Source organism: Lichenostomus cassidix, chromosome 17 (genome assembly GCF_008360975.1).
Source record: "Lichenostomus cassidix isolate B80296 chromosome 17, HeHo_3.0, whole genome shotgun sequence".
In the NCBI taxonomy this organism is placed as follows: domain Eukaryota; kingdom Metazoa; phylum Chordata; class Aves; order Passeriformes; family Meliphagidae; genus Lichenostomus; species Lichenostomus cassidix.
In genome coordinates, this window is record NC_139497.1 from 2,596,415 (window position 1) to 2,614,270 (window position 17,856).

At 52.2% G+C, this 17,856-nt stretch overlaps 1 protein-coding gene across 2 annotated transcripts in view; it reads right to left on the minus strand.

Moving 5' to 3' along the window:
• Positions 1-1,950: 1,950 nt before the first annotated feature.
• Positions 1,951-17,856, minus strand: part of NOTCH1 (notch receptor 1) — a 41,422-nt gene continuing 25,516 nt past the window's right edge. Inside the window, exons 13-34 of one of the 2 annotated variants that reach the window (XM_085076843.1) lie at positions 17,151-17,343; positions 16,798-16,943; positions 16,166-16,279; positions 15,083-15,202; positions 14,692-14,844; positions 14,061-14,289; positions 13,735-13,936; positions 13,461-13,614; positions 13,056-13,240; positions 12,736-12,868; positions 12,171-12,290; positions 11,951-12,063; positions 10,924-11,495; positions 9,775-10,203; positions 8,838-8,986; positions 7,992-8,208; positions 7,612-7,702; positions 7,238-7,403; positions 6,246-6,541; positions 5,928-6,075; positions 5,721-5,818; positions 1,951-5,274 (exon numbers count right to left, since the gene is read on the minus strand). In XM_085076843.1, coding sequence (XP_084932969.1) covers positions 3,805-5,274; positions 5,721-5,818; positions 5,928-6,075; positions 6,246-6,541; positions 7,238-7,403; positions 7,612-7,702; positions 7,992-8,208; positions 8,838-8,986; positions 9,775-10,203; positions 10,924-11,495; positions 11,951-12,063; positions 12,171-12,290; positions 12,736-12,868; positions 13,056-13,240; positions 13,461-13,614; positions 13,735-13,936; positions 14,061-14,289; positions 14,692-14,844; positions 15,083-15,202; positions 16,166-16,279; positions 16,798-16,943; positions 17,151-17,343 — 5,498 coding nt within the window. In that variant the 3' untranslated portion in view covers positions 1,951-3,804. Of the gene's footprint in view, positions 5,275-5,720; positions 5,819-5,927; positions 6,076-6,245; positions 6,542-7,237; positions 7,404-7,611; positions 7,703-7,991; positions 8,209-8,837; positions 8,987-9,774; positions 10,204-10,923; positions 11,496-11,950; positions 12,064-12,170; positions 12,429-12,735; positions 12,869-13,055; positions 13,241-13,460; positions 13,615-13,734; positions 13,937-14,060; positions 14,290-14,691; positions 14,845-15,082; positions 15,203-16,165; positions 16,280-16,797; positions 16,944-17,150; positions 17,344-17,856 lie in introns of both variants that reach the window. The other variant, XM_085076842.1, reaches the window with a different exon arrangement.

Here is a 17,856-nt window from a genome sequence, read left to right on the forward strand (position 1 = left end):
AATACAGAGTAGCAGTTTCCAAATGTCCCATCTAATTGAGCAGGAATAATGAAAACAAAGAGTGAAAAAATCAAGCCCTCCAGCATGTAAACAAATCGTTCAGGTGCAGGGATTCCTCAGAGCACCGACATACCTGCCATGGCAATAGCCGGTGCTAATCTTGTTTTACGCAAACACTCCTCAACCCTTCCCTGGCGTGGGATGTGATTTTCGTGCTTCTCAGCCTTTTTCACCTGGAATGCTGAAACAGCCACGCTTGCCATGATCCACTCGTTCCTCGGCATGTTCTGGTGGTGGGAGAGCTTGAAATTCAGCTCCCAATGTCTTTAAAATATCTTTACCCACTCGAGGTGAAGATGAGCTTGTGGTTGGACAACGTGGGCTGGTTGGTGTGGGAAGACAAATTCTTCTGGACAGGGAGATTTACGCCTTCATAAATATAAGAATCACTAGGGGCTAAAGACTTAAAACCCAATTTTTGCATCCTTTATCCTCTGCTACTTAGAAAACCTGAACTGACTTCTAGTTTGAATTACCTTGTGGCAAATCAATTAGTATCTATTAATTTGCTTCTTTCCGTGGTATTTAGCCCCCTCTTTCCTCATCCTGCCCCTCTGACCATCCCTCATGGAAAATCCCACACTCTGCACCCCATCTTGTTAATCGAGCCACGTGTTTTACCTCTTGCCATGTCACGTCGTTCTGCATGTCCTCACAAACCCTTTTTAAATCTATTCCAGGCCGAATTTCTGCCTTGCCCGTGAGTGAGTTGGCTGTTGTGCACTGGAGCAGACAGGAAGGGATCTTTCTAATGCCTCCTCACTTTGGGGTGAGCTTCTCCCAGCCCCACTGGGGGCACTGGGATCATACCCAGCCAGGGGCAGGAGTGCTGGGGTGGGAATGTGTGGGAGAAGCCTGGAAGGCTGGGCTGTGTGGGATTGGTGAGCAGCTCGTGTGTGAGTCACGCTGGAGGCAGACACACTTCATTCAGGGCATTCCAGATGGGATGCAGGCAGACACAGGAACACACATCTTGGGAAGCTCAGCTCCAGGATGGTGTTGAATCCTCGCTGGTGACACATTTTGGAGGGGGAAGAGGGGTTTGTCCTCAGTTAAAATACCCCTTTCCACGGGGTTTGGAGGAGTGCACCCTGGAATGTCACCTCGCTGACCTCTGAAGGTGCATTTCCCTGCTGTGGGTGGCACATAAAGCTGACCAGTTGTACAGCAAGTGTTTGGTGGCCCTGGATCTCCCTGGGACTGGATACCAAGTCCATGCACACACATGCCCTCTCCCTCCCCGGCCACGGAGTGGAAAATACCAGCATTCCAGGCTTATGTGATTTGGGAGGAGGTCAACGGCTTTGCTATTTATATCCAGTTATTTGGGGACTTTGCAGCTGCATTTGCACTACTGAATCCCTGTGGGGTAGAGAAAGAATTAAATTAAATTACCTTAAAAATCTTGAGTACAGCAGGGGCAGCAAACATTTCTGGGTGGTTTGTGCCTGGAGTGACACAAGGAAAACTGTCCCGCTGCTGCTGCTGCTCCTGGTCTGGTGGCTTCCCAGTCCCACTCAGTGCCAACCAAAAATAATTACCAGAAAGCAAAGTTGTGCAGCACTTTGAAGATGCATGAGGGACGTTCTTAAAAACAATTTTCCCATGTTTCCCCTTTTAGATCTTGGCCTGAGGATATCAGAGCACTCCCAGCACAGGTAAAAGGCTCCCTGGGCAGAGCCCCTCCTGCCTTGCTCAGGTGTCTCAAATCAGTGAGAGTTTAGCAGAAATTAAAGAGAAATTTCCATTGTCCAGAGCTGTTCTCTGAGTTTTCACACAGAGAACAAGGTGCTGGGAAGCTCCAGCCCTCTGTGCAAGAAGCAGCCCTGCAAGACAGCAGGTGTCAAATCCAGAATCCAACTGACCCCTAACAAAAACACCAAGTTCCAGTTTTAGTAAAATCTAGATGCCCAGAAGCATCATTTATTGCAAATCAGTTAACCAAAAAAAATACATCATTTTTGCAAACTACAACTTTGCATGTAGATAACTTTATTACAGAAGATATCTTTTCTTAAACTACACTCTAGTTTATAAAACATAGGAAGATTCAACACCACGTGATGTTTTTATCACTCATATTAGGCGTGTCACAATAACAATGGTCTGAAATGTTAACTAAGATGAGTGCTCAGCAAGGCGCCGTGCCTTGAGAAATATCCATTTTATTTGGTGTTCTAATAGAAAGGAATGAGGAAAAGGAACCCTTTTCTTAGGTTTTCTTGATTAACTGCTCTCTATCTGCCTGTCCCATACACATTATCTAGTCTTAGGGTGTCTGCTTGCTTTTGCACCCGAGTGAGTGATATTCCAACACCTCTACAAGGTGATATATTTATGATATATTTAAGACTTGCTCATTTAGATTTTTGAAACAAAATCCACCTTTTCTTGAATTAAAAAAAAAAAAAACCCAAAAAACATATTTACAAACAATTAAATCTGCCACAGGCTTATACTATATTTTACATGATACACAGAAAGAGTGCACATCAATATAAAAAAAGATGCATCACTCCAGGCTAACGTCACAGAACAAAATGTCAACGTTTCACAGCACAGCTGTGCTGTCCCTTTCACCCTCCAGTCTAGCCAGTCCAGCCTCCCACCAAAACCAGCAGCACATCCCACTGGGCACCCAGTGAGGGTTCTGCCAGAGCACGTGGGGCTGGCAGTGTGATAATGCTTTGTAATCTCACTCAGGGTGTCTGCACCACCAGACACACCTTCTTTTTAAAAATAGGCAGGCCATCCTTAAAATAAGGATGTGGTTTAACAAAGTTTATATTGGCATTTATTTCTTAAACAGTTACTCAAAGGCAAACACGAAAACAAACAATAAAAAAAAAAGAAACGAAACCAGTAAAGATATTAAAAGTAAAATTAAGTCTCCTTTGTGTATATACTCCATAGTTATGGGCTTGCTCTCTTGGAAGTTTGGCAAATACACTTCTTTTTGATGGGGGACAGTATTCATGTTTTGGAGTTGTGGTTTTTTTTAGCTTAGAAACTGTTCTTACAGGTCTATAATCCTGATTTTCTTTTTTTTTTTAAGATCATAAAAATCATTTAAATATATATATTTTTATATATATAAAAACAAGAGAGAACAAAAATTTCTATTATCAAGGCAAATGTACAACTATATAATACTGAAATTTAAACAAAGATTCATGACTGGTACCATAAAATGTCCTCTCATATAACAGCAAAGGAAGCATTTTAAAGTACATTTAAAAAAATTTGTCCATACTTAATTTTTTTCCCCTTAAGGGGTGGTATTTTTAGTCAATTTTACCTTCCCCTCTTCTTTCTCACCTCTCTTTCTGAGTTGAAAGAGAAAAAAAATAAATTAATGGCATTTTAGAATCACAAATCGTTGCTTATAGCTTTACATAAACATTTCCTCTCAAATCAAACACAATGAATCCCCCCAAACAAAAGAGAACGTCCTATAAAGACCTAATTTGTTGATTTCTCAAAACACTACTGGTGTCCCACATTGAGTCCTTAACAATAGAACATATAAATAAAAAGGCAGTGTTCTCATGTCAAATAAAAAGTACATAAATAAATACTAAAAAAAAAAAAAGGAATTAATCTGTCTCTTTCTTTTCTTTTTTTTTTTTCTTATAAAAACATATTTAAAAAGGATCCTTTAATAAAAGCATCCAACGTCCTTTTTAAAAAAACATCTCCCTCGAGCTTCTGGCTCCCACAGAGCGTCTCTAAAACACCTTTTTTTTACTTGAAGGGCTCGGGGATGTGTCCCATCTGTGACTGCATACTCGTGGGAGGGCTGGAGATGCCCTCGGACCAGTCGGACACGTTGGAGTGAGGAGACGAGCTGGACCACTGGTCCGGCGACTCCGGAGACGGCGTGAGGAAAGGGTGGTCGGGCACCTGGAGCTGGTGGCTGGGCGTGTTGTCCAAGGGGGAGGAATAACTGTGCTGGGAAGGTGGGGTCAGGAACTGCGTGGTGGTCATGGGCTGGGCGAGGGAGGAGGGCAGGGAGGTGGGCAGCATCTGGGAATCCTGCGGCAGGATGGTGTGCACGGCCATGGCGCTGCTGCTCACCGGCTGCAGCTCGGGCTGGCTGAGCTCTGTGCCCAGGAAATTCTGCCCCATGTGGGCACTCCCGTTGGAGCTGGGGTTGTGGTGCTGCTGCTGCTGCGGTGCTGGCTGCTGCTGGGGCTGCTGGGGCTGCTGCTGCTGCGGCTGCAGGCTGGGCTGCTGCAGCTGCTGCTGCTGCATCTGCTGGAGCTGCTGGCTCTGCATCAGGTGTGGCTGCGACGCCAGCCGGGTGTTGGGCATGGCCTGGTAGCTCATCATCTGCGACAAGCTGGTGGTGGGCAGCCCATTGTGCAGGGAGGTCATCATGCCGTGCTGCAGGTTCTGGGGCTGCTGGTGCCCCCCGGGCTGCAGGTTGCCCCTCAGGGGGTTGTACTGGCCCTGCACCATGCCGTTCTGCAGCCGGGTCAGCCAGTCGCACTGCCCGTTCAGCCCGGCCGCGCCGCCCACCGAGAAGCTCATGGGGGCACTGCTCATGCCCGTGCTGGGGCTGGACACGGGCAGGTGGGACAGGCGTGGTGGCACCGAGTCGAAGCCCATCCTGCTGGAGCTGCCCATGGCCATATCCTGCTTGCCTGCCATGTTGAGGTGGTTGATGCTCAGGTGGGCGTCGGGCATGCCTGGCAGGTGGTTCAGAGGCATGGAAGGCGACTGCTGGAACGGAGAGGTCATCAGCGGGGGAGAGGCCACGTCTGACAGGTACCCGTGGGGCGACTCCAGGGAGTCCACCGGCGACAACACGCTGGAGTTGTCAAGCAGACACCCTTTCCCATCTTGGGACTTTTTCCTCCGGGCTTTGAGGTCTTTGGCATCCTTGCCATTGCAGCTCAGCCCCTTGGTGCTCGGCTTCCTGGCCTTCTTGCCCTGGACGGCGGGCTTGAGGTTGCCGATGTAGCTGTTGGGGGAGCAGAGCGGGGGGGACAGGGTGGGTGCCCCCAGAGGGCCGTTGTGCAGCGGTGGGCTCCTCACCAGGTTGTACTCATCCAGCAGCCTGACGATGTCGTGGTGCATGCGCTCCTGGGCGATGTCCCGCGGCAGGCGGTCCATGTGGTCCGTGATGTCCCGGTTGGCAAAATGGTCCAGCAGGACCTTGGCGGTTTCGTAGCTCCCTTCTCTGGCTGCCAGGAACAGTGGGGTCTCCTCCTGGAAAGCCAGCAATGTTTGGTTAGGGTTGAATCAGAGGTTCTCATTGCCCTGAGCTCCATGCCTAACTGCATGTCATTGGGTGGCAGAGATGGTCTGCCATCATCTCTCCTCCAGTGAGGGTTAGCTCCTGCTTTTTTCTACCCTGCTGAGCCATGTCCTTGTACTGATCCCAAACCAGGAACCCTACAAGTGACCCAGAACATGCTGGGAGTGGCCACAAAGACACTGTACCAAACTGCCCACCAAGCACTGCACAGCCCCTCAACACCACCCCTACAACAAAATCCCAGTGCTCCTTTGAGCTAAATCCAACAACTTCATTCACAGCAGAACAATCAAATCAGACTCTCGGTGCCAGACGTTTGTATTTTAGGCAGAAATTGCTCTTTAACAGACTCCCATAATGGCCCTCCCCTTGCATATATCAGCCTAGGAGATCTTACCTTATTATTCTGCATGTCCTTATTGGCACCATTCTTCAGGAGGACCATTGCAGCTTCCACATTATTCACAGCAGCTGCCCAGTGCAAGGCTGACTTGCCTAGAGAGGAAAACCACAAAATAGAACACATTAATGAGTGCTGAAATCAGCAGCAAGCAGCCCTTTAGTCCCATATCTGAAGGGAATAGTGTTTTGGCTGCCTCAGTACCTAAATCATCCACAGCATTGACATCAGCATGGCAGTTGATGAGGTCATCCAGCATTCCCTCCACAGCCAAGCGAGCAGCCAGGATCAGAGGGGTGGTCCCGTCATGCATTCGGGCATCCAGGTCTGTCGCCCTGTTCCTAATCAGGATCTGCCACAAGAAAAGCCAAAGTAGAGCAAAAACAAACGTTAGGAGGCACAGACATCAAGGCCCTCCAGGTATCCAGGTCTCAGGACCTGCACTGCCCTTTCCAAAGGGCATCCTCATTCAAAGATGAACCTTTCCAAAACCCCAAAACCGGCAGCCAAGGGATCCATTACCTGGAAGACTCCTTGGGCATCGGCAGAGACGGCGGCGTGGAGGGGCGTCCGGCCCATGTTGTCCTGGATGTTGGCATCAGCGCTGGCCTCCAGCAGGCGCTTGGCAGCGTCCGAGCGGGAGTACCTGGCCGCCAGGTGCAGGGCAGTCTCGCCAGTGCGGTCAGTCTGGTTGTGCAGGCTGGCGCCCTGGTAGATGAAGTCCGAGATGACGGCGGGAGCATCGTCCTCCTCCTCGCTGTTGCCAGTTTCCAGCCCTCCTCCACTGCACGAGGCGATCATGAGGGGGGTGAAGCCATCTGAAAGCACAGGGGAACCAGGGGAAAAAAAGGATTTTTACCCTCTGTAATGCAGGAGGCTCAGCCAGATGCTCTGTCTGCGATAGATGCTTATTCTCCTGGGTGCACCAAGACTGAGTTCCTGAGTAGTTCTGAACATCAAACACGAATATCCTTCCTCTGATATGGATCTGAAATTCCTTAGTGGTATCTCACCACTCACTGCTTTCCCTATTTCATCTGCTCGTTTGCACATGCACCATTTAGGGTGCAGTTTGTAAGGAAGGCTGCTCAAACCAAATTGAGTATGGTAAATACCTTATTTCAGAGGACAATTTCACAGGCATGGGTAAGACCAAGTGTAAGAATTTAAAAACCTATTAACTATTGCTAAAAACCTGGAAAATGTACAGAAAAGACTGTGAAATGTACAGCTGGATGGGAAGAGAGGAATATAGTAGTAACTGAGAGATAACCTGGGTGATTTAATAGGTACTTCTGTAATTTCCATCTCAGTGATGGAACAAAAGAGCTCTTATGGAAAGCAATATATGACAGGGTCTCTCTCTAAATCACACACAACAGCAACCCTGAGGTGCAGAACATGCAGCAGTGACTCTGCACCAGCAAGGGACAGGCAGGGCTGCTCCTCTGCAGGGGCTGAGGGAGGGTTTGACATGAGCTGACAGCCAGTGCAGAAGTGCAAGGGGTCCTTACCCGGCCCTCTGACGTTGACATCCATGCAGTCAGCATCGATTTCCCCCTGTGGAGGGGTAGGGGCCATGGAGGAAATGCGCAGGTCAGCCGCATCCAGGTGCTGCTGGGTCCACTGCCTGTGGTCTGTCTGGTCATCCGTGTCGGGCAGCATCGCCTGCTCCTCGAACTGAGGGGAACAGCAGGGGGTGAGATCCCAGAAAAGCACCCTGGGCTGAGCTCCAGCCTGGGAAGAAGCTCTGGGAGTCTCCAAGGTGTGTGTTTGACACAGGAGCTGGGAGTAGCAATGAGGGACCCAAGAGTCCCTCTGCTCCTTCCGTGACAAACCCAGGAGCAACTGCCAGGAGCACAGGGAGGGAATGTGGCAGAGAGCTTACCCTGAACTTCTTGGTGTCCAAAGTCTCCTCATCACCCCACTCATTCTGGTTGTCATCCATCAGAGTGCCGTCCGAAGCATTTTTGAGGGGTCTTTAAAAATAAAACCATACAAAAAGTTACCTCCTCTGCAGGAACTGTTTGTGATGGACCATGTCTGTGTACATGCACAAACTGAAAGAAGAATCAACCAATTTCCTCCAGGAGTTCCCCTCAGGTTGCATTTCATTTTTTACCAAATGCAAACAGATTACAAAGCATGAACCAGATGGAACACTGGTTTTTTCCCCATGCAGAATTCTCAGACCCCTGACTTTTCTCCTCCCTGCCACACTAATAGAGAACAAAATGCGTTCATCGGGTTAGCAAGCAAATTACTCACTTCAGTCCAACAGAATCCTCCCCAAGGGGTTCCCGTCGCTTCTTCTTGCTCGACTCTGTCACTTTGAAGCCTTCAGGGAACCAAAGCTGCCCATGCTCCCTGCGCCGCTTGCGAGACACCAGCACTCCCAGTCCGATGAAGGCCACCAAGACCAGTGCAGCCACCACCACATACATAGGATACAGCTGGGAGTTCTTCGTGGGCTCAGCTGTTTCACCTACAAAACAGTGGGGCACAACGAGATGCTGAGACATTAAGCTGCATAGCAAACCAGGGACGGAGTGGAAATGAAGGAAAATTAGTTAATAGAGGTACCTAAGTCTGATCTAAATCAGCCCCCCCCCCCACCAACTCCCCAAAATAAGGTCATTTTATACGCTATTAATCAGAATTGCAAACTATCGGCAAATTCTCGGCTGCACAAGGCAGGCTGCACCAGGAGACAGCTTCACTTTTTTCTCCTTTAAGGAAAAGGATTAGCAAACTTCAAATCATTGCGCTTGCATTGAGCTGTTAAGACAAAAGGATTTAGGGGGGATTTTCAAGATACAAACTTCAACTCCTTGCATGTCACTGATTGATTGGAGCTGCTTGGGTTTTCTTTTCTTTTTCTTTTTTTAATAACTTTTAGAGTGATAATGATTTTGAAATAAAACCTGGAATAAGCAAAAATAATAAAGTGGGTCTGCAGTTTTTTTAAGAAAAGACATAAAGGGGAAAAAAAATATATTTGAGGTTATTAAAACCAGACTGTGCTCAAACGCAGCCAATTGACAGACAACTGAACTCGGGGAAGGCTGGAAAGTTTTGGCTGTTTCTCCTCCCCAGCTGGCCAGCCGAACTTACTTTTAACAGCTTCTATTTTGTAGGGTATGTTGAGGTTGCCAAGGGAGGCCAAGGCTCCCAGGAATGCTGCCACATCAGTGGCACTCTGGAAGCACTGGGAAGATGACTGGATGCACTGGCGGTTATCAATTTCCAAGTAGACGATGGATCTGTGAGAGAGAAGAGTCAATAAGGAACAGGGAGTGATGACCACACTGAGGACACAGGTGAGCACCATCTCCCTTCCCTCTTTAACCCCCATCAGTGGGAATTAGAAGGTGGGAACTCATCTCCTTGCTTCCCTGTGGCCCAAACACTGCAGCTCACACTCATGGTCTGTTGGATTTGCCTTGGTGAATGCTGCAAGATCCAAATGTTTATCTACAGGAATGGAAGGGACTCTCTGCTTCGTGATGTTTTAAAATTACCCAGACACTACAGTATCTTAAATAATGCTGTTTGGGAGCCTTCAGATCTTCTCACATCAGTTTCACTGCTCTAACTCCTTTGCTTTCAGTGGTTTTTGATTGAGTCCTTGGAGAGGGAGCAGGTTAGATGTGTATGTTTACACCAAAGATCTCCAAACACAGATTGCAGTAATTGAGTTTTACAACAAAGCTCTAGAAAGCATTTCCCAGGGAGAAAATGAGGCTTAGCTTAATGACTTCCTGAAGTCAGACAGTCGGTCAGGCCAACCTCTGCTTCCAGGTCCCACCCAGCCCAGCCCCGGCTCCCAACAATGCACAGGACTCCTTCAATCGTGAGAGTTGGAGCAGCATTGTATCAGGATTCCTGAATGATCACTCCGTTTTCCCACATGAGAGCAAAATCCGGTTTCTGTTCACACAGAAAGCAACATCTAAATACAATTATCTGGCCTACATCCTTCCCTTCCTAGCGTGTTACTATTATCGACACACAAAGCAAGTGCAGCTCAGAGAAAATGGAACCCTCTTACCCTCTGATGTCCATCTGGTCGAGCTCCCTCTTCTGCCTCCTGCCAGCCCTGGAGTAGAGGCTGCTCTTCACTTTGTTGATGACAGCACTGGACATATCTGACCAGTCCTCCGTGGACCTCTTGATGTAATGTTTTTTCAGCTCCTCCTCATTGCCATAGTATGGGAAGATCATATACTCCCCCTTGGGGTTCTTCTTGAAGACCACGTTGGTGTGCAGCACGCGGCTCAGCTCCCTCAGGAAGTTGAAGGAGTTGTTCTTCAGGTTCTCGGGGGTGATGAGGACCACCACCACCAGGGTGCCATCTGCCAGCTTCTCTGGCATGTTGTTTGCACAGTCCAGACCATCCCACTCGCACTCAAAATTGTTGCAGCCCTGGTCGCAGTGACCATCTGAGAAGTGATCCTTGCAGTACTGGTCATACAGAGGGCTGGGAGGAGGAAGAAGAAAGGCAGAAGAATTAGACCAAGTACTGCAAATAACACCTATCTGCTGACAAAAACAGTGGTGGTCCACAGGACCCCACGTTTGTATAAATATTCTTCTCCCTGACAGACACTAAAGCAGTTTACATGGAAAGAAGCTGTTTCATGCAGCACAGTGAAGCATTCACCTCTGCAGGTGAGAGAGAGCAGCTCTTAAATTATGAAAGAAAAAGGGCCAAGTTACTGTGACTCAGAGAAGGCATGGGGGCACAGAATAGTTACTAAGACCAGAGCTGGTCCAGGAATCTGGGACTAAGTTCCTGCTGCTGCCAAAGACAATGTTTGGGAAATGCTTGGATGTTAACATCATCATGTTTCCTGGCTGCTCTTCCATCTGGGGTCTCCCTGCCTTGAATCTCACTGTCTTACTGCTGTGAGTTGGAGAATTCACTTCTGTGGAGTGACACAAGCAAGGACAGGGAAACCATCTGCAATGAGTCAAACCCAGAGAGCTTCCAAGTGGATATAAATTCAGAAAGACCACAGAGAAATGTGGTTGCTTGAATTGCAGCCCCCCAGGCAGCAGAACAGAATGCTGGGAGTGAACAGCAGGCCTGAATCGAGGAGTTTTACCATTTGCAATCAGAAGGATCAGAGGGTCACCACAGAGGTCATGGGTTTTGAAATGAGAAGGTTTTAAAGAAGGTTTTAAAGAAGTCACTTACTTGCACTGCCCCTCATACTTCTGGCAGTCAAACCCATCATAGAGGCAGCCAGCATTATTGCACTGAGAGTCACACTTGCCATCATTGAAATACTTCCAGCACTGCAGAGACTGGGAGCAGTTCTTCCAGGGATCATTGAAATTGAGGGAGCAGTCTCCCCCATCCCAGCCGCAGGCGTGGTTGTTGCACTTCCCATCACAGATCTTGTTGCCAGCATACCCTGCGCACACCGCAATCTCACACTTCTCCTCGATTTTGGGGGGGATGATGTCCTGCCCGATGCCCCCCTGGAAGTCAAAGTCGAGGATGTGGCAGTTGAGGCCGTTGAAGTTGGCGGGGCAGTTGCAGCGGTAGTAGGGCGAGGCGTCGCTGAAGAACTCGCAGGTGCCCCCGTTGTAGCAGGGGTTGGAGGTGCAGGGACTGCTGGCTGGGTATTGGCACTCTGGGCCCGTGAAAGCTGGTGTGCACATGCACTTGGAGCTCTTGTGGATGGAGATGCAGGTGCCACCGTTCAGGCAGTGCAGGTTCCCACAGGTGCGGGAGTCGTTCTCGCAGGTGGCACCCACAAATCCCTGGGGAGGGGGACAGAAAAAAGGGAGTCAGAATCACTGGTGCTGTCCTACAAGCAGCATTAACACACATATGTTCTGGGAAATTAAACTCACCCTCTAAAACTGGTGATGGGCAAGAATAATCTCGAATGTAAATCCCATTAGAGCATGCCCTCAAAGTGAAGGGAGCTCTTCTCCATAGCTGCCTGCCCCACTTTGTGTGGTGTATATAACATTCAGCCTGTCCTACAGAACTGTGTGTGGTACCTTCAGGCCTGAGCCACCTTCTCCCTGACCCTATCCCAGTGTCCTTGAGGGTGTGTGTTTATTGATGCACCCTCAGCAAAGCATTCTCCCATCCATACCTATCCCTGCCTATCCCAGCTGGGGAATCCTCAGGGGTTAAACTGGCCTCCTGACCACCCCTCATGCCCATGCCCAACCCTGCTCAGAGCTGCAGAGGAGCAGGCACCTACCGGGGGACACTTGCAGATGAAGCCACGGCCAGTGTTGCTGGCAACAGCACAGGTTCCCCCATTCCTGCAGGGTTTGCCTTTGCACCCATCCACCACGGTGTCACAGCGACGGCCTGCGAGGGAGAGGAGCGTGTGAGGACCAGAGCAAGGCGTGCAGGGATGCCTGGAGGGGCTGGGGGCTGCAGGCTGGACCCTGTGAGCAGGGGGATGCAGCGCTCACCCGCATAGCCCGGTCGGCACTCGCATTTGTAGTCGTTGACCCGCTGCACGCAGTTCTGGGTGCCGCGGGCGTCGCAGGGGTTGGACAGGCACTCGTTGACATCTCCCTCGCAGCGCTCCCCTACAAAGCCAGGGGGGCAGATGCAGCTGTAGCCACCTACCCGATCCTTGCACTTGCCATTGTTAAAGCACTTGGGCCCCAGGGTGACAGGATCAAAGAAAGGGCTGCAGTCATCCACATTGATCTCACAGTGCACCCCTAGAGAGATGGGGGAACAACCCACACAGCTCATCAAACAGTATCGGGGGGCCTGCTTGCACCTCGTGTGAGCCTTCCCTGCCAAGGGGCTGAGCCTGACCACGTCAGTGGCAGCCTGAGCCACCTCTCGGGCAGGAGGGACACGGCACCACGTGGCCAAGGCAGCGTGGCCTTGATGGCTAAGCCCGCGAGCAAACACAAACCTCGCCCGCCGTGCTTGCTGCTGCCAGCCCGAGCAGCTAATGAGCAGAATCCAAGGATATCTGCGCTCAGCCCACTAATGCCCCAGCCTGGGGAATTAATTTACCTTGAGTTCCTCTGGGGCAGGAGCATTTGTAGGTATTGATGAGATCGATGCAGGTTCCTCCATTCTGGCATGGGTGGGACAAGCACTCATTGATCTCCTCTGAGCAGTTAACTCCATGATAACCAGCCACACACTGTAAGGAGGAAAGAGGGGAAATATCAGAGAGGTTCTCTCCATTCCCACATGGCTGCAGGAGCACAGCCACCACCATGGCCTCCAACTTGGTAAAGGGGCATTGCACCCAAAGGCAATATCTTGGGCAGCAGAAAGGCAGTAACTGGGGCTTTTTCTCTGGGAATTCCTGCCCCCCAGGCACCCACCTCGCAGGAGTAGCCTCCCAGGTAGTCTGTGCAGGTGGCTCCATTTTGGCAAGGGTTGGGGGAGCACTCATCCACCTGCTCCTCGCAGTAGCTGCCAGTGTAGCCAGCTTGGCAGCGGCAGAAATGAGTGTTGCCAGTGTCTACACAGAGCCCCGAGTTCCTGCAGAGGTGTGCTACATCGATACCTGTCAGGGAGAGCAGAGTGAGATGTGGGACCTCGGTGACACCCACAGACCACACGGCAACGTTGTGGCCACCACACATCTCACAGGGAATCACAGCCTCAGGGCTGCATGCTAGAGCAATCCTCGAGATCACTCTGTGGCAAAGATCCCCACCAAGAGAACAGAGTATGTCCCTGCTCAGCACAGGGGACACCTGGGGACCCCAGCCTGGCCCTGTTACCTTGCTGCTTGGCAGCCACCTCGCAGGACACGCTGGGGACATCACAGTAGAGCCCTGTCCAGCCACTGTTGCACTCGCAGTGGTACAGGTTGCTGGTCTGCCAGCACTTGCCTCCGTTTTTGCAGGGAGAGGAGTCACACCAACGCACCAGGTTCTGGTGGAGCAGAGCAGGAGATGAGGGTCAGGACCCAGCAGGACTTGTGCAGGAGTGGAGACTGCAGTGACCCCCACATCCCCACAGCAGCAGCCACAGAGGGACCCAAGCTTCCTATACCTGGCAGTTGAGCCCGGTGTATCCCTGGGGACAGGTGCACTTGTATGTCCCATAGCTGTCCTGGCACGTGCCCCCATTCAGGCATGGCTTGGAGTCACACTCATTGATGTTGTGCTCACAGTAGCTGCCCGTGAAGCCAGGCAGGCAGACACAGGTGAAGGTGTTGATGCCATCCACGCAGGTGCCACCATTGAAGCAGGAGCTGGGGACACAGACATCACACCCCAGTGAGTCACCACTGGTCGTGCTCCACATCAAAGCTCCCCCACACCAACCCAGGGGCAGCACAGGGACCTCAGCCCTTGTCCCAGCTGGCAGGACTGTACCTCTCCGTGCAGTCAGGGGTGTTGTTCTCACAGTGGATACCACTGAAGCCGGAGGGGCAGGTGCAGGTGTAGCTGTTGACACAGTCAGTGCAGTTGGCCCCGTTCTTGCAGGGGTTGCTGGCACACTCATTGATGTCCTCCTCGCACTTGGGCCCACGGAAACCAGCCAGGCACTCGCAGAAGAATGTGCCAATGCCATCGGAGCAGGAGCCACCATTGTGGCATGGATCTGGAGAAGAGGGATGTGCATGTGAAGGTGTGATGGGGTCCAGCTCTGGTGCAGCAGCCCCACAGCACTATCCCCACATATGTTCTCTGGCCACGTGGAGGAATGGGACCAACCCCATGGAAGCCAGACCAGCCCCACCAGGAGACTGGACACAAGGAGAACCCATGGGATACATTTTCCCCCAACCTCCTTCCTCCAGCTCCCATCTAGCCTTGAACTGACACAGCTCAACAAGGACATGTGTGAGGTGACCCAAAAGCCAAGCAGGTCTCGCAGCACAGCCCAGGCCACAGTGGCAGCCAGGGCTGGTCCATGCACGGGCAGGAGAATCCCAGCCCCAGGAGGGGTGATGAGGCTCAGGGCTGGGCTGGGAGCAGGCTGGGGAGCAGCCCCTGCTCTTACTGGGCTTGCAGTCGTCGATGTCGGTGTCGCAGTTGCGGCCGGAGAAGCCGGTGCGGCAGGCGCAGCGGTAGCTCCCGTTGGTGTTCTGGCACGTGGCCCCATTCCGGCAGGGACTCTTCACACACTCATTGATGTCAATCTCACAGGTCTGACCTGGGGACACAGCAGGACAGGGACTGAGTGGGCTGGGGATGCTGGTGAAAGCCCCAGGGGTGACAATGACGTCTTGGGCACTGCTGGCATCAAGATGCAGGCAATGGTCACATCTCATCTGCCTGGCTGAGCCATGGGGCAGGTCTGCACCCTCCCAGAGGCCTGGCTCCCTCCCCTCTGCCTTTCCCTCCCTGAGGGGAGCAGGGTGTTCTAACCCCCAGAAGGGCCATGCCCATACCTTGCCAGCCAGGTGGGCAACTGCAGGAGAAGCTCTTGTAGTCCTCTGACTCCTGGCACTCGCCACCGTTCTTGCAGGGGCTACCAGCACAGGGGGCCAGCACGTCCTCACAGGTGGCTCCTGCACAGGCACAAGCAACCACTGAGACCCTCCAAAAGGGCAGGTAGCCCAAGACCCTGCTACCCTTGTCCCCTGCCCTGTGCTGCTGCCAGTCTAGGGATGGCTCTGGACCTCCTCACCACCCCAGGGCAGCCCAGCTGGCACTGTCTCCTCCATTCCTAGTCACCCATGACCCCAGATCCCCACAAATTTTTAAGCTCTGGCTATCTGGGCTGCATTAAAGCACTGCACACTTCCTTTGGCAGGGAAGTGCTGCTCAGGGTGTCTTTTCCCCCTTGCACTCCCTCCCCCCTTCCCTCTCCGCTGCTTTTCCTGTTTACGTCCAGCCAAGGGACACGTTCCCTCCGAACCCCTTATCTTCCCTGTCAGCCAATATCTCCTGAACTGGCCTTTGCTATTTTCCAGAGCCTTCCCCTCCCTGCCTGCCCAGTCCCCGTCCCCCCCAGGGGTTTCTATGGCCACTGGCGAGGGCAGGAAACAGCTCATGGCTTCCTGCAATTGTGCTGGGCTGCGCGAGCGGAAGCGCAGGGCCGGCAAACAGGAATTGGCTCAGCAGAATCCCCCAGCCCCACGGCCTCGGATTGCTTTTTCCAGCACGAGCATCATGGCTGAGGAATGGGGCCACCAGCACTGCTGACCCCCCTGGGCGGTGGAGTGTGAGTGGGGTGGCCCCTGGGTGCTCCTACTCCCCAGCCACTGCCCTGGGGCCCTCCAGGAGGAGGAGGAGGAGGAAGAGGAGGAGGAGGGAGGAAGCTGTGGCTGGCAGCTTCCCAAAGCTCCTGCAAGTTTCCTCCAGCTGTCAGAGGTGGAGCTGCAGCCATGGGCAGCACCTCAGCAGGGCAGTGTGGGGGAAGCCTAAATGCTTAGTGCCAGCTCACTGCTCATGCTGGGGGAGCAGTTTGGTGTCATAGGTGAAGAAGAAACTCCCCAGAGCCATGTTGGGGCACGGGGTGCTCCCCTCACCTGTGTAGGGCAGGAGGCAGTTGCAGGTGTAGCCAGCAACGTCATCGATGCACGTGCCCTGGTTCAGGCAGGGGTTGGAAGCACATTCATTGATATTGGTCTGGCAGTTGGGGCCTGTGTCAGTAAAAACAGATAAAAACAGCTGTGATGGAGTTGTGCTGGTGGCAGGGGGCTGAGGGTACAGTGGGGATGTGGTGACAATGACAATAGCCCACACACCCATTGCCCTGGGTCAGCCTGTGCTCAGCTCCAGCCAGGAGCACCCAGTTCAGCTGGAGATCTGCAGTCTGCTGCTCTGCCTCAGCTCCCAGCCACACCTGGGGCTCCACTGTCCCCAAAATGAAGCCTCCAGCTCACCCAGCATCATGGGAATACCCACCCACAGCTCCCACAGAGGCCTCAGCAGCATCCCTGGCTGCACCCATTGAATCATGGAATCACAGAATTGTTATGCTGGAAAAGCTCTCTAAGATCATCAAGTCCAACCATGTCTCTGAGTGCCACATCCACACCCCTTCTGAACACTTCCAATCATGGTGACTCCACCACTTCTCTGGGCAGCTTGTTCCAGTGCCTGACCACCATTTCCAGGAAGAAACTTTGCAGAACATCCAATCCAACCCCCCACTTACCACTGAAGCCCTCCCTGCAGGTGCAGATGTAGCCACTGGTCATGTCCTTGCAGGTGCCACCGTTCATGCAGGGATTGGATTCACACTCGTTGTTATTAATGTCACAGTTTGTCCCACTCCAGCCAGGGTCACAGTCACACTTGTACCTTTGGGGAAAAATTGGGCCATAAAGATCTGGTCTGACCTGGCCCTCCAGGCTACACCAGCCATCATTCCTCCAGCAAATCCTGTCCCTTCAGGGAAATATCTCATGGCACTGGCCCAGAGCATGGACAAGCACAGACTCAAGGGACAGATGCTCACCCTCCCCTAACCCAGACTTTGTTGGAAACCCTTTGGTCCCTCCAGCCTACCCATTCAATCCATCGTGGCATTTCCCATGGATGCAGGGGTTGCTGTTGCACTCATTCACTTCGGACAGACATTTGGGGTCGTGGAAGCCCTCAGGGCAGAGGCAGGTGAAGCCATTGATGCCATCCTTGCACGTGCCCCCGTTGTGGCAGGGGTTGCTGGCACACTCATCGATGTTGATGTTGCACATGCGCCCTGGGAAAGGGGGAGCAAGGAACAGTTACCCCATAAGGACGCCCAGCATGAGTGCACCCACCAGGCAATTCCCTCTCCAGCCACCCAGGGAATGTCTGCTGGAGGCTTGGATCTCAGGACACACGTGTGTCCTTTGCAGAGGAGCAGGCTGCCCTGCAGGCAGGGTGACTTCACACCCTGCATCGCCTGCCTGCCTTCATTAAACCTGACTGGGAAGAGGCTGTGCCCTGGGCTGCTTTGGTCCAGGAGGGAATACCAAAGGGAGGAGGTTTCAGCCTGTAACCCTACCTGCCATGGCTGACAAAGCCAGGCTTTATTTCAGCTCCCGGCGGGCCCGAGGACAAGGGGCTGTGCAAGCAGGGAGGGGTGAGGGCTGCTCCCATCAAAGCCCTCCACCATTTCCAGCAGCGATCAAACAAACCAGTCGGACAAGGCAGCAACCCGATACCCATGGGAGTGGGCGCAGCAGGAGTCGAATTCGCGGCACCAGACACCCCTTTGATTTCGGACTGA